General features: G+C 36.9%; 1 protein-coding gene across 1 annotated transcript in view; it reads right to left on the reverse strand.

Annotated features, from left to right (window-relative positions):
• The window catches only part of MIB1 (mindbomb E3 ubiquitin protein ligase 1), a 134,599-nt gene that overhangs the window by 99,753 nt on the left and 22,117 nt on the right, over positions 1–12,729 (reverse strand). Inside the window, exons 2-3 of the mRNA XM_032859780.1 lie at positions 5,519–5,690; positions 2,760–2,889 (exon numbers count right to left, since the gene is read on the reverse strand). Coding sequence (XP_032715671.1) covers positions 2,760–2,889; positions 5,519–5,690 — 302 coding nt within the window. The remainder of the gene's footprint in view (positions 1–2,759; positions 2,890–5,518; positions 5,691–12,729) is intronic.

Consider the following 12,729-nt stretch of genomic DNA (forward strand, 5'->3'; position numbering starts at 1 on the left):
AAAAGAAAGAAATACATCTAATGAACCTATGTAAAACACAACTGACACATATTCAAAAGCATTTATGAAATGAAAATAGTCTTCAAATACTAACAGAGTACTGGTACTTGAGAAACCCTTGAAGAATACACAACACAGGGGTGCCTGGGTGGCTCAGTCAGTTAAGCGTCTGCCTTTGGCTCGGGTCAGGATCCCAGGGTCCTGGGATCGAGCCCTGCATCGGGCTCCCCACTCGGCAGGAATTCTGCTTCTCCCTCTTCTGCTCCCCCTGCTTGTGTTCCCTATCTCTCTTTCTTTGTCTAATAAATAAATAAATAACATCGTTTAAAATTAAAAAAAAAAAAAAAGAAGACGATGACGACAACGGCTATACCAAACAGGGACGCCCGGGGGGCTCAGGTGATTAAGTGTCTGCTTTCAGCTCAGGTCATGATGGGTCCTGGGATCAAGCCCCCCAACAGATCAGGCTCCTTGCTCAGTAGGGAGCCTGCTTCTCCCTCTGCCTTCCACTTTCCCTATTTGTGCACGCTTTCTCTCTCTGACAAATAAATAAAATCTTTTAAAAAAAAAAATACACTACACATTTCCATGGTGTCTTTGCATCATGTTTCCCAAAGCCTACACTTGACATGCTTATTTTTGTATACGAACTTTGTTATCACCATTCAAATCATGGGACATGTTGGCGTGTGGTGGGCCAAAGACCGTGTCAGGGCTGCAATCTCAACCTGGGCTGGTATGTACCCCTTAATATAGCTCACACTGGCCAATTTAGTTGGACACATGCAGTAATAGTGATGGGGTGAGAATCCTAAGCCATACACACAGGTTAAAAAAAAAAAAATAGGTAAGATACTACACACTATTATGTTCTGCTTTGTCCTACTCATAAAACTTTGAGGGGGACCACAGTAAGCTTAGAACCAAAGAATACATAGTAACTCATCCCCTCTAACTATTCCTGGCCAAGGCCACCACTTCTGTCCTGCCTGAGGTCCTGTGTGAACCCCTGTGTTTCCCTGGACCTTGCCCACTGACTACCCCTGTCAACTACCAGGAAAGCAAAACAGGTTAGCCAGAGACTATTCAATTTATATTGCCTTGGGAGCTTTAATCTATAAGTGGCAATTCTCTCTATCCTTACACTAACTAAATTTGTGCTTGCTACTAGTCTTTTCAAAAATGAAATCCTAAACGTTGTGGGACACAGCATTATCCTACAACAATAAAGAAAAACAATGGAATAAGGATATCAAATATCCATTATCTTGGAGGCCCTTACAACTGTAAAAGGATAAAAAGTAGCCTTTTAAAGGTACCCATAACGTTCTATTCTCTAATCTGTATAGTGGGAACAAAAGTGTTCATTTTACTACTACTCTTTAAAAACTTCACGTTATTTTATACATTCTTCTGTATTATACAGAACTACTTTCACTGTGAAAGTTACTGTGAAAGTTGTTCACTACACAAGCGGCCTCACAAAAGAGAAGACTGGGCCTTACATCCAGCCCACACTCTACTTACCAAGACCTATACATTGGGGCAAGACTGTTCCTGCTCCCACCCACAAAAGCGTGCCTTCTCTTTGCAACACGCTTACCAAGCATGCCCCATAACATTCCATTCATCTAGAGATGGCACCTTTTCCAAATTCATACTACTCTATTTTCCTTTTCAAAGCAGGACTCCTTAAATTTTCACATGCATATAAATGACCTAGGGAATCTTGTTATAATGAAGATACTGATTTAGGAGGTCTAGAAGAAAGGGGACCTATTACCTTTCTAACCAGCTGTCAGGTAACACCTATGCTGCTGGTCCACAGCCCATACTACAGTCACAGAATTTAGATTTACATTTTTTGCCTATCAAATCTAATTAAAATACACATTACAGCGAAGTGGGAACTTGTCTCTTTTGTTCAATGCCATATCCCTGATGTTTGGAAGAGAACCTAGTATATACTAAGTGTTTAATAAATATTTACCAAATTTTTTAAAAAAGCAAAGTTGCTTCCTTAGTGAAAATCGAAGTACTTAAAATATAATAGCTAAAACACATATGTCTGACTTCCAAACATTAAAATTAGACCTTATTATTTAAAATGAAATCAACATAACACTCAAATAATAACTCAGAAAACATGTATTAGGAAAAAAAGAAAATATGTATTTGAAAAAAACATTAAAAATTTTAAATTCAAAAGGATCTATACTAAGCTACTCCAATATCTCTGCCTATCCCATCCCTATCAAATAAGCTATACAAAATTCCCTTCAGAATAACTGCTATAATTGATTCCTGGACAATTACCTGAGAAGGGTAACAGAGTTAAGTAAACTGGTTAACAAAAGTAGATGCCTATTACCTCCCCCCTACCCCAGAAACAGGCCTCAAGGGAATTAAATATAAAACAAGTACATTCAAATGAAAACTTAATAAAAAGAAAGTCAAAAGCATGATATACTACTTAGGGAAGACTGGCCCAAACAGCATGTTCAGAAATGCCTTCTGGCCAACAAAATGGCAACATGAAGCCAAAAGGCAGAAAGGTAAAATCTACACAACAACCTTCTCAATGAATATCAATATTTACAACAACGTGGGAATAATCTTTATTCTTCCAGAAAAAAAAGATTTTAAAAACTGTTACTGGTATAAGAAAAAATGGGCCAAGAAATTCAGTTATAGTAATAAAAATCTTCTGAACATACAATATTATAGAATAACATGATGAATTAATTTTAAAAAGTCACCTTTCCCCTTCGTCCATTTCCTCCATCCTGATCTTCCCATTGCCAGTCCACTCCTCTTACCACTCTGGCACCTGCGAAGATCCCTCTGGCTGTAATCTTCTTAGATTTTCTACGAGACTCTAACAAAACACTAAAAATAAAAGTATGTATTTTAATTTATATAAAAGTATATTAAAAATAATTTATTTATATATATGTAAATGTTTTTGAGTTGGGGGGTTGATGATCCCAAGCTGGCTCCACACCCAACAAAGAGTCCAATGCCAGGCTTGATCTCACAACCCTGAGATCATGACCTAAGCTGAAATCACGGGTTGGATGCTTAATGACTGAGCCAACCAGGTCCCCCGCCAGTAATTTTTTTTAAGATTTTTAAAATTCATTTTAGAGAAAAAGCAAGCAAGCATGGGGAGGGGGCAGAGGAAGAGGGAGAAGGAGAGAATCTCAAGCAGACTTCCCACTGAGCATGGAGCCTGACCCAGAGCTCAATCCCATGACCCTAAGATTGTGACCTGAGCTGAAACCAAGAGTCAGATGCTCAACCAATTGAGCCACTGAGGCACCCCAATTTATTTTTAAAAATAATAAAAAAGATTATTTTAAAAATACAAAAGATTTTTACTTGTTCTAGTTAATACGTTAACAGCATGACACATAAATACCTTTACACTCCACAGGTGAGAATGGTGACAACAGTTAGAAGAAAAATGATACCTAATATTCACTGAGCTTTTACTATAAGTAAAGCACTTACAAAAGTGTAAAAGTTCACTATACTCCTAAAGAGTATATTTTATCCATTGTTATGTTATTTTATCCATTTTACAAATGAGGAAACAGAGTCTCAAAGAGGTAAGTGATTTATCCAGGGTCACAAAACCTAAATAATAATGGAATGGAATCAACATATGAATCCAGCCTAACCACTCAGAGTATCACTATACCCTTCACCACTTTAGAAGTGGCAAACCCAAACCCCTACAACTGTGAGAAAAATAACATAAATTAAGGCCAAAAAGGTAACACCACAGCAATGACAAATGGCAAGTGGCACTTGATCCCAGGTTCAGGAAGACAAGAAGCAGTGGCAGGGACTCTGGTGAACTCAAGACCATGATTTGTCTTAAGGGTACAGATGCTCCTCTGTCAGCCAACTGTCACCATGAACAAATGCCCAGTGCTGACAGTCTTTGGGTATGTGTGTGTGTGCGCATGTGTGCGTTCAAAAATTTAGAGCACAGCACAGGCCAAGTAATATATCGGTGGCCTGAATGTAACCTAACGCTAACTTGTTTCCAAAGTACTGAATATTTACAGAGGACTATGGACCTTGAAAAAATTCTACCCTCAAAAATCTGGACCAGCTTAGTTCTCCAAGGCCATCTTTCCCTTATTCTTCTATATCCTTCTCATTCATAAAATCAATAAGGTTTGGGGTTTTTCCTTTTGTTTTGTAATTTTACTTCAATATTCTATTCATTTTTAGAATGTCTTTATTATACCTTAACTTTAAAACTTGTAAGCAAAAGGATAAGAATAAACAATATGCTCAGAACTACTCAGTTAATAAAAGCAGGACCAGGATTTGAACTGGGACAGTGTTTTTCTTTTTTTTTTTTTTTTTTTTTTTTTTTAGATTTTATTTATTTATTTATTTATTTATTTGACAGAGAGAAAGAGAGATAGCACAAGCAGGTGGAGTAGCAGGCAGAGGAAGTGGGAGAAGCAGGCTCCTCACTGAGCAGAGAGTCTGACATGGGGCTCAATCGCAGAACCCTGGGTTCATGACCTGAGCCGAAGACAGACACTTAATCAAGTGAGCCACCCAGGTGTCCCTGAACTGGGGAGGACAGTTTTATACCTAAATCCATTTTTCTACTACTCCTGCTGCTTCCCTATGACTGGCTAAATTCTTGCTCCTATACATTATTCTTACCTATCTACATAAGAAGACTCAATCACCTAAAACTCTGTACCAATTCACAGTTCATATTCCTCTCTCTCTGCTAAGACATTTAATACTAATAATCCCTGTATACAGTGTAAAATATCAAATGATATTCACTCCTGGTCAAATAATCCCTTAACTTATAAACTCTTTAAGAAGAAAAAAGAATTCTGTGCTTTAAGGGCACCTGGGTGGCTCAGTCCACTGAGCGTCCAAATCTTGATTTTGGCTCAGGTCACTGATCTCGTGAGATTGAGCCCCAAGTCAGACTCCACACTCAGCACAAAGTCTGCTTGAGATTCTCTCTCTCCCTCTGCCCTTTACCCTGCTTAGTCACACTCTCTTCTTTCACATAAATAAATCTTAAGGAAAAAAAAATACTGTATTTTAGTTATCTTCAAATTTATACAAGCAGAGTAGCTGCTACATAGTCTTAATGAACGCCTGTTGATTCAATCAATGGGCCCAGTGTTCATCTGGTAGCGATTAACAGAAGAGAATGCACAGTAAGAAGAAAATAGTGAGACTCTCTTGGGCTGCCCTGGCATTTCCAAATACTGAGGAGTGCCAAGTCTCCATGCCAGAAATAGAATAGCCCAGATTATCTTGAAAAAATACGTGCAACTCCATCTTCACAGAGCTCTTTTCTCACTATATGGCAGGCCAGGTCCACATTAGCCTAGTATCTCCTATGTCCTGGTACTAAACCAGCTGAAAGCAGCTATTTCCAAATCCTATTTTTGAGGCTAAATAATATAAAAAATTGAACGCCAACAAGGAATTACAACTGAAGAAAAACTGTTTACCCTACCGCTCACTTCCTGGTGTGGTAATTCTATAAAAGCGATGTCTTAAATGATGTTTATCTCCATGATAACAAACAGTGCACAAATCGTAATTTGTACATTCTGCACATTTCCATCGAATGCCAATGATTGGTTGCTGCCGGCAGGTATCACACATGGTTCCATCATGCTTGATGCCTATTAAAACAAAGATACATGCTTACATTAACTGCAAGAATTATTTACTTGAATATTACTCCCTGGGGGAAAAAATAGCACAACATTTTAAAAAGTAATTCAATAATTTTCTATCACTTCTTTCTTCATTAGTAAGAGTACTTCTCAGTAACACTTTTTTTTGCTGTCATCCACAAACTGAAACTTAGGTTCAATCTAGCAACAGAAAGAAGAATCATTTACTACCAAGTAGATGTTTCAGACTTCAAACATTCAGAATCTTTTGAGGAATTTGAACCTATTCTCTAGGTTAACAATTACTCCAAAAGAAAAAAAAGTTTTTCTTTTGGAGTAATTTTGGTCCTGGATCAAGCCCCGCATTGGGCTCTCTGCTTAACAGGGAGCCTGCTTCCCTTCCTCTCTCTCTGCCTGCCTCTCTGCCTACTTGTGATCTCTGTCTGTCAAATAAATAAATATAATCCTTAAAAAAAAAAAACAAAAACAAAAACAAAAAAAAAGAAAAAAAATTAAAAAAAAAAAAAGAAAGAAAAAGAAAACCTCCACACCCCAAACAACAAACTTCAGAAAAGGATTACCAAGTAAGTTTCTCAGTATAAAAGGAAACAATATACTATAGTCAAGATTGCTGTTAGTTTGTTTTCCTTACAGAACAAGAATACAGTCTGGAAAAAAGGAAAAAAGCATTTGGCAATATGATCTCCACTAAAGATGATAACATGAATGACATAGACAATTACAACTATAAAAGCGGGAGGGCACCTGGGTGGCTCAGTTAAGCGTCTGCTCTTGGCTCAAGTCATGGGTCACAATCTCAGGCTCCCTGCTTGGTGGATTGGGAATAATGTTCATAAGCATCTGCCTTCAGCTCAGGTCATGATCCCAGGGTCCTGGGGTCAAGCCCCACATGGGACTCCTTGCTCAGCAGGGAGTCTGCTTCTCCCTCTCCACTGCCTGCTGCTCCCCCTACTTGTGCTCTCTCTCTCTCTCCGTCAAATAAATAAAAAATAAATAAAATCTTACTATTCTATTTAGATCACCTGATAAATTAAAACTAGAAGTTTTTTAAACAATGTGGGATCTGTGAACATCAGTATCACTACTTTATGGTAATATACGATCAGGCCCAATACTGAACTACAAGCAAGGGCTGTATTGTCCATTCAACACTAACACTCTTGGATTTGAGTTCTGGCTTTCACTAGCTGTTACTGTGCCCTTGAAAGTCATTTTAACATTAGTATTTATATAAAAAATAATAGTATTTATTTCAAGAATTTGGGGAGCAGAGAAGTAAGGTGGGGTTTAAATGAAACAAGACTGCTCATGTTGAAGGTGGGTAAGAGGGATGTTCATTATATAATTCCCTATTTTGTGTTAAGTTTAGAAAATTTCCATAATTAAATAAAAGGATTCATTTTAGTTCTCAGAACCTCAGCTCCCTTTGGAGGAGGCATTATGTTCTTTAAAGGTAAGGGCTGTTCTAAGAATCAAGTAAGAATGTACTACATATGCGAGAACTAGAGCACAAAAATAGTAATGTTATTACTAATCTCTAAAAGAACTAATACACTAACTGCTGCTTCCTGGTAAGGAAAAAAAATGCATAATTAATTTTCTATATTCAAGTTTAAAATCCCATAAGGTAACTACTTTCTAAATAAAGAGTCAAACATGAAGATAAACTCGTGCCTGAGCGGAGATGGTTAAAAAAAACGGGGTGGGAGGAAGAACAGTAGAAGAAAGATGGGATGCCTAGTGAACTACCGAAGAGCAGGACACCCTACACCAAATATGTTTCATGTGCAATCCTTCCGCATCTCCTGCCACACAAATGTCTGACTGCATTTGGGCAGATGGCAGTTATCAGTATCTGCTGATTTCATTCCGTGACTATTTTATGCTACTGTGGGCAGACCCTCTGCTGCTTTCAAGTACCATCCCTAGTGTAGAATGGAGAACAGAGAGGAAGAAAATTAAAATGGCTAGAAAAAAGGGGTCAAATCATAAGAAAGTTACACAATATTTACACACGTGTAAATAATGGTACTTTAAGCCAGGATAAAGCTAGTAGAATTGGAGAGAAAACAGAAGTCAGGAAGATTAAGGACTTGATGCCTATGGGTTAGAAAACTAAAGATGTAGAAAGTAACAAAAAAAGTATAAATGAGATCATTCAAGAGAAAACAAATAGATAAGAAATATTCAGGAACAAACAGTACACTAGAACTGCACTGTTTTTTACTTTTAAAAAAAGAGAGAGAGCGCCATTAACAACAAAAAAGCACATACTTAAAATAGCAAGTCCAGGGAGGCCTGGGTGGCTCAGTCAGTTAAGCACCTGCCTTCAGCTCGGGTCATGATCTCAGGGTCCTGGGATCAAGCCCCGCATCAGGCTCTCTGCTCAGCTGGGGGCCTGCTTCCCCCTCTCTCTCTGCCTGCCTCTCTGCCCACTTGTGATCTCTCTCTCTCTCTCTCTCTCTGTCAAATAAATAAATAAATAAATAAAATCTTAAAAAAAAAAAAAAGAAACAAAATGAAAAAAGAATCAGGACAAATTTCCTAGAAATACTGGATGAGTAGAACTTTCAAAGGAATAAAGAAGAAATCTCAGAAGTACAGTGTGTATTCAGTGAACCAGGAGCAGCTTCATTTGTTTGGCAGGAATTTGAAATATCATCAGAGACTTAGAGATAAAATTATAGTCAGGCTGGGATATAACAAGATACAACATGATTTCTGACTGGCAGATTTAAATTGTTACATTAAATGGTAAAAACAAGAGTATTTGAGTTAAGAAACTAGTTCTCTAACTTTCTAGCTAGGTAATGTTCAGAATAAATTTAAACTACGACTCTGGGACCAATATTCTTATCTATACATGGAGAAAATACTTCCTTTCATATCTGCTATAAGCTGACTATATTTCCCTCCCCCCTAAATTTATGTTGTAGCCCTAACCTGCCACATGCTGATACCTGCAGATGAGACCTATGGGAGGTAGCTAGGGGTGAAGAGGTAACGAGGGTAGGGCCTCCAGTGTTCTTAAAAGAAGAGAAAGAGCTAAGAGGTCTCCCGCTCTCTGACACATGAGGACACAGCCAGAAGGCAACAAGCCAGAAAGACAGTCCTCACCCAGGAAGGGAATTAGCAAGCACCTTACTCTTGGAATGCCCAACCTCCAGAACTACAAGAAATAAATTCCTACTGTTAAACCACCCACTCTATGGTAGTTTGTTATGGCAGCCAAGGCAGAAAAAGGTAATACAGAAAGGGACCTTGTGATGCTAAGTGATATACAGAGGTAAAAACACTTTGAAAGGCTTTAAAGCAAAATGCAAATATAAAGAATTATACTGCACTTATTAAATGTACTAATTACATTAATATAATTAAATTATATGGCATTTATTAAATGTACTAATCATCTACTTAAATAACTTGGTGATCAAAATCATCATATATTCCAAGCAAATCTGACAACTTACACAGAAAATCAAAGAACTTTTAAATTCTCAATTTCCCAGAGACTATATATGGAACATTCAATTACTCATGCATGGATTACCTGTATTTTAGCAAATTACCTACCTTCTCCATGGCAAATCTCTCATTACTGTTTTATGTCAGGTTTTCCCCCAAAGCTTATGATTTACCTGCAGCTATATCTGTCTTCTCAGTTCCTCTTAAATGTTTTCACTCCAGCACAGCAACAGACACAACTGCCATAAAAGATAGTCCTAAAAACCAGCAGATAATCCACTACCACCTCTCAACAGTTGATAATGATATATTCTACCCTATGGCTCATTAAGTCTGACTGCATCAATCATGAAAATTATCATCAGCCATAAGCCCAAAAGAAATTATATTCTAAACAGAATGTATACAAAAATAAAAACCACAAATTTAAAGCCATAAAACGCAAAGCTACTAGCATTCACTGGTATTACATGCTTCAGTCATTTAGAATAAAAATCGAAAGGTGAAATGCAATCTTTATTCTTCTTTTTTAAGACTATAAATGAATTCATGAAAAAAAAAAAGTTTTTTTTAATCACATAAGGTTTGGTTTTTTGGGGTTTTTTTTGGTAAAGGTAACAAATAATCCATAAACTGGGTAATCATCTCTTAGGTTACTAAGAATTTGCTATATTTCACTTTAAATCAGTATGTAATAAATTCCTTATAATGTTCACTGTGAAAAAAATGTGCAATTATTCCTGCAGTTATTTCCCAACACAAATAGGAAATGTTTATAAAGTTAAGAAAGAAATTATTCTAGCTCACACAAAGATTTTTTAAGTAAATTCTAAAACCAATCAACAGATAAATATTTTGAAGAACTATCATAACAATGTCTGATGCAGGACTATTAAACTGAATTTTAAATTTTTATACAACTGCAACTTATAATAAGAAATAGCAAATCACAATATGCACTTTTAAAAATTTACAGATTTTAATAATGAAATATAGGTGTATCCCTGCTCTGTAGGTTCATTTTATACCAGTTAGATTCCTAAAAACCTGAGTATATATTTACAGTGGAGGAAAGGGGTGGTAGATAGTATTTTCCAAAGAGGCCACACCAATATATATTCACCTTAATTGCTCTTCTGACAATGTGACAGTGACAGATGACCACTAAAAGGAGAGTCTATTTTCCTTTCCACAGAATCTGCAATTGCCACAGTCAACATAAGGAAGCAGAAGTAACAGTGTACAGCTTCTAAGGTTAGATCGTAAAACACAGTGCAGGTGTCACTTGTCTGTCTGTATCTGTCTTTATGTCTCCCTCAGGACTCATACCCTGCATGCCTTGAGAGTTTTTTCATCATTAAGTCTGGCTACCCTGAAACCACCCATGATAGAGAAGAACATGGGAGAGGTCACACAGATATTACAGAGCAGAGACAAACTGTTCCCCAAACTGTCTCCAAATCCCCAATCCACGGAAGCAATGAACATATAAATTTCTACACACCAGTAAGTTTTGGGGTAATCTTTAACCATTTTAACTGAAACAAAGCAAGTTTTTTAAAAAGTATGAACTTTGTTACAGTTCCTTACAACATATTGAAAATAAAGATAAACTGATAAGCTAAATATGAAAATAGAAAAGCAGGGGCGCCTGGGTGGCTCAGTGGGTTAAAGCCTCTGCCTTTGGCTCAGGTATGATCCCAGGGTGCTGGGATCGAGCCCCACATCAGGTTCTCCACTCCTCAGGGAGCCTGCTTTCTCCTCTCTCTCTCTCTCTGCCTGCCTTTCTGCCTACTTGTGATCTCTGTGTCTCAAATAAATATATAAAATCTTTAAAAAAAAAAATCATAAAAGGGCTATAAAAAAGAAGTTGAACATATTTTATAATTTTGAGTAGTCTTTCTAAGATAACATGAAACCTAGAAGTCACACACATGCCCAAATGAGCACACACACTATACAAAAAATGCAATACAGGGGCGCCTGGGTGGGCTCAGTGGTTAAAGCCTCTGCCTTCGGCTCAGGTCATGATCTCAGGGTCCTGGGATCGAGTCCCACATCGGGCTGGGCTCTCTGCTCAGCAGGGAGCTTGCCTCCTCCTGTCTCTCTCTGTCTGCCTCTCTGCCTACTTGTGATCTGTCAAATAAAAAAAAATAAAAAATAAATCTTAAAAAAAAAATGCAATATAGAGAAAATCTGAAAACCCACCTCAAACTGCTGAGTGGTTCGGGGTGTAGGAGGATAAGGAGAGAGCACTTTCATGTTTTATTCTACATACTTTTGAATTGTTTAGTTATATTATAACCATATTATTTTCATAATTTATTTTAAAAAACGCAAAACAAGACTAATTTTATCCTCTCAAATTGGCACAGATTAAATACATGCATGCAAAGACTTAAGCTAATAAGATTTCACTAAGAATGAAATATAAATTCATACAACCTTTATGGAAGTACTTGCAAAATGTTTCAAATGTCTTAAAGACTGTCAGATGCCTGGGAGGCTCAGTTTGTTAAGTATCTGCCTTCAGCTCAGGTCATGATCCTAGGGTCCTGGGATTGAATCCCTCATCTGGCTTCCTGCTCAGTGGGAAGTTCGGGTTCCCCCTCTGCCCTCACCCTGCTCCAGCTCATTCTTTCTTTCTCTCTCTCGAAAAATAAATAAATAAATAAAATCTTTAAAAAAAAAAAAAAAAAAAAAGCACTATGACCCTGTCTTCAAATTTTTTAAAAAGTACATCCAAAGAACTAAGTTCTTTGTAGGTAAAAACAAAAATTGAACATAACCTACGTCAAAAATATGGGACTACTTATGTGTAAACTATGGTAATGCATAGAGAGAAATTCTATGCAATTAAACCATGTTGTAGAAGAAATATTACTGATATGGTAAACTATATTTTTTTCATAAACTCATTATTATCTTCTAAAGTAGTAGCAAAGAACTACAGTATACCATCATATAAGACACATAATACACATGCACAGAAAAACTAGAAAGATAATCTCCAAAATGTACTAATGGGATTACCCTTTATGATTTTCTAAATCTTCTACACAGAGTGTATATTAGTTCTAGGAAGCAGATGAGTGAGTAGGGGCATTAATATATCATCAGAGATGCTCATGTATGTCATCTATAAATTAAAATAAAAAAACAAAAACATGATATTTACAGCAAATATTTACAGAGACTTTCAAATACTCTAGCAACAGAATATCTAACTACAACTTAGAAGTTTTTGTTTCTTTTAACCCTTACTCTAACTGAGCTATTACATGAAAATAAAATATATACTTTATCTGGCTACACTCCTCACTGGCACATGCCTGCAGTCACAGGCTAAACTGTCTTACCCCTGGAAAGCACCATGACCAAAACATCCTAATTAATATCAAATGTCAGTAACAGCAAGTGTCCACACAGTGGTTAAGTTTCTGAATAGGTCTAAAACAGGTCTCACAAAAAGTAAAATGCACTAAACAAATCAGTACCAATACGCACTTAAGAGATTTATCCTTAACTATGCAGCTCTTCAAGTAAGAGTTGGCTGATG

Source organism: Lontra canadensis, unplaced genomic scaffold, assembly GCF_010015895.1.
Source record: "Lontra canadensis isolate GAN:19392208 unplaced genomic scaffold, GSC_riverotter_1.0 scaffold17, whole genome shotgun sequence".
NCBI classification, from domain to species: Eukaryota; Metazoa; Chordata; class Mammalia; order Carnivora; family Mustelidae; genus Lontra; species Lontra canadensis.